Raw genomic sequence first — 511 nt, forward strand, 5'->3', positions numbered from 1 at the left:
GGAAGAACATATCAGAGGAGATTTTTGTTCTACATATGAGAAAGAATTTTGTTCAAGTCCATTTAGATTTTTTCTTGATAATTCTTCATCCCCTACCGGTCAAATTACACCGGAATTTAGGTCTCCGGTATCTTCCCCGGCTCGCCTCAAAAAGCAGGTTTGCTTTCTTTCTTTTTTACCACTTTCGCTTTTATTTGGATAATTTAATTTTATTTTATTACTACAGTACTATTTAAGATAAAAACGTGACTCGGGAAATGGACGAGTCAAGGCTCAATTCTGACTCGAGTGATTTAAATACTATTCATTTTGTACCATAATCTGAAAAAGAAAAAAACACAACTGGAAAAGTTTCTGATTCTTTACTTCTGAAACCTGAAAGCCTGATTCATCGAAAACTGAGGCATCCGTATTTATGATCAGTTTTGTTTTTTCTTTGACTCGGCGAGGACGACATGATAACCGAGTTAAAATGTATAAACTGGCTGATTTGTTGAGCTGTCGGTGGCCT

At 35.8% G+C, this 511-nt stretch overlaps 1 protein-coding gene across 1 annotated transcript in view; it reads left to right on the forward strand.

The window, feature by feature from the left end:
- The window catches only part of LOC113341691, a 697-nt gene extending 480 nt beyond the window's left edge, over positions 1–217 (forward strand). The window contains exon 2 of the mRNA XM_026586462.1: positions 1–217. Within this exon, the coding sequence (XP_026442247.1) occupies positions 1–202 (202 nt within the window). The 3' untranslated portion in view covers positions 203–217.
- Positions 218–511: the final 294 nt, after the last annotated feature.

Source organism: Papaver somniferum, unplaced genomic scaffold, assembly GCF_003573695.1.
Source record: "Papaver somniferum cultivar HN1 unplaced genomic scaffold, ASM357369v1 unplaced-scaffold_30223, whole genome shotgun sequence".
Lineage (NCBI taxonomy): Eukaryota > Viridiplantae > Streptophyta > Magnoliopsida > Ranunculales > Papaveraceae > Papaver > Papaver somniferum.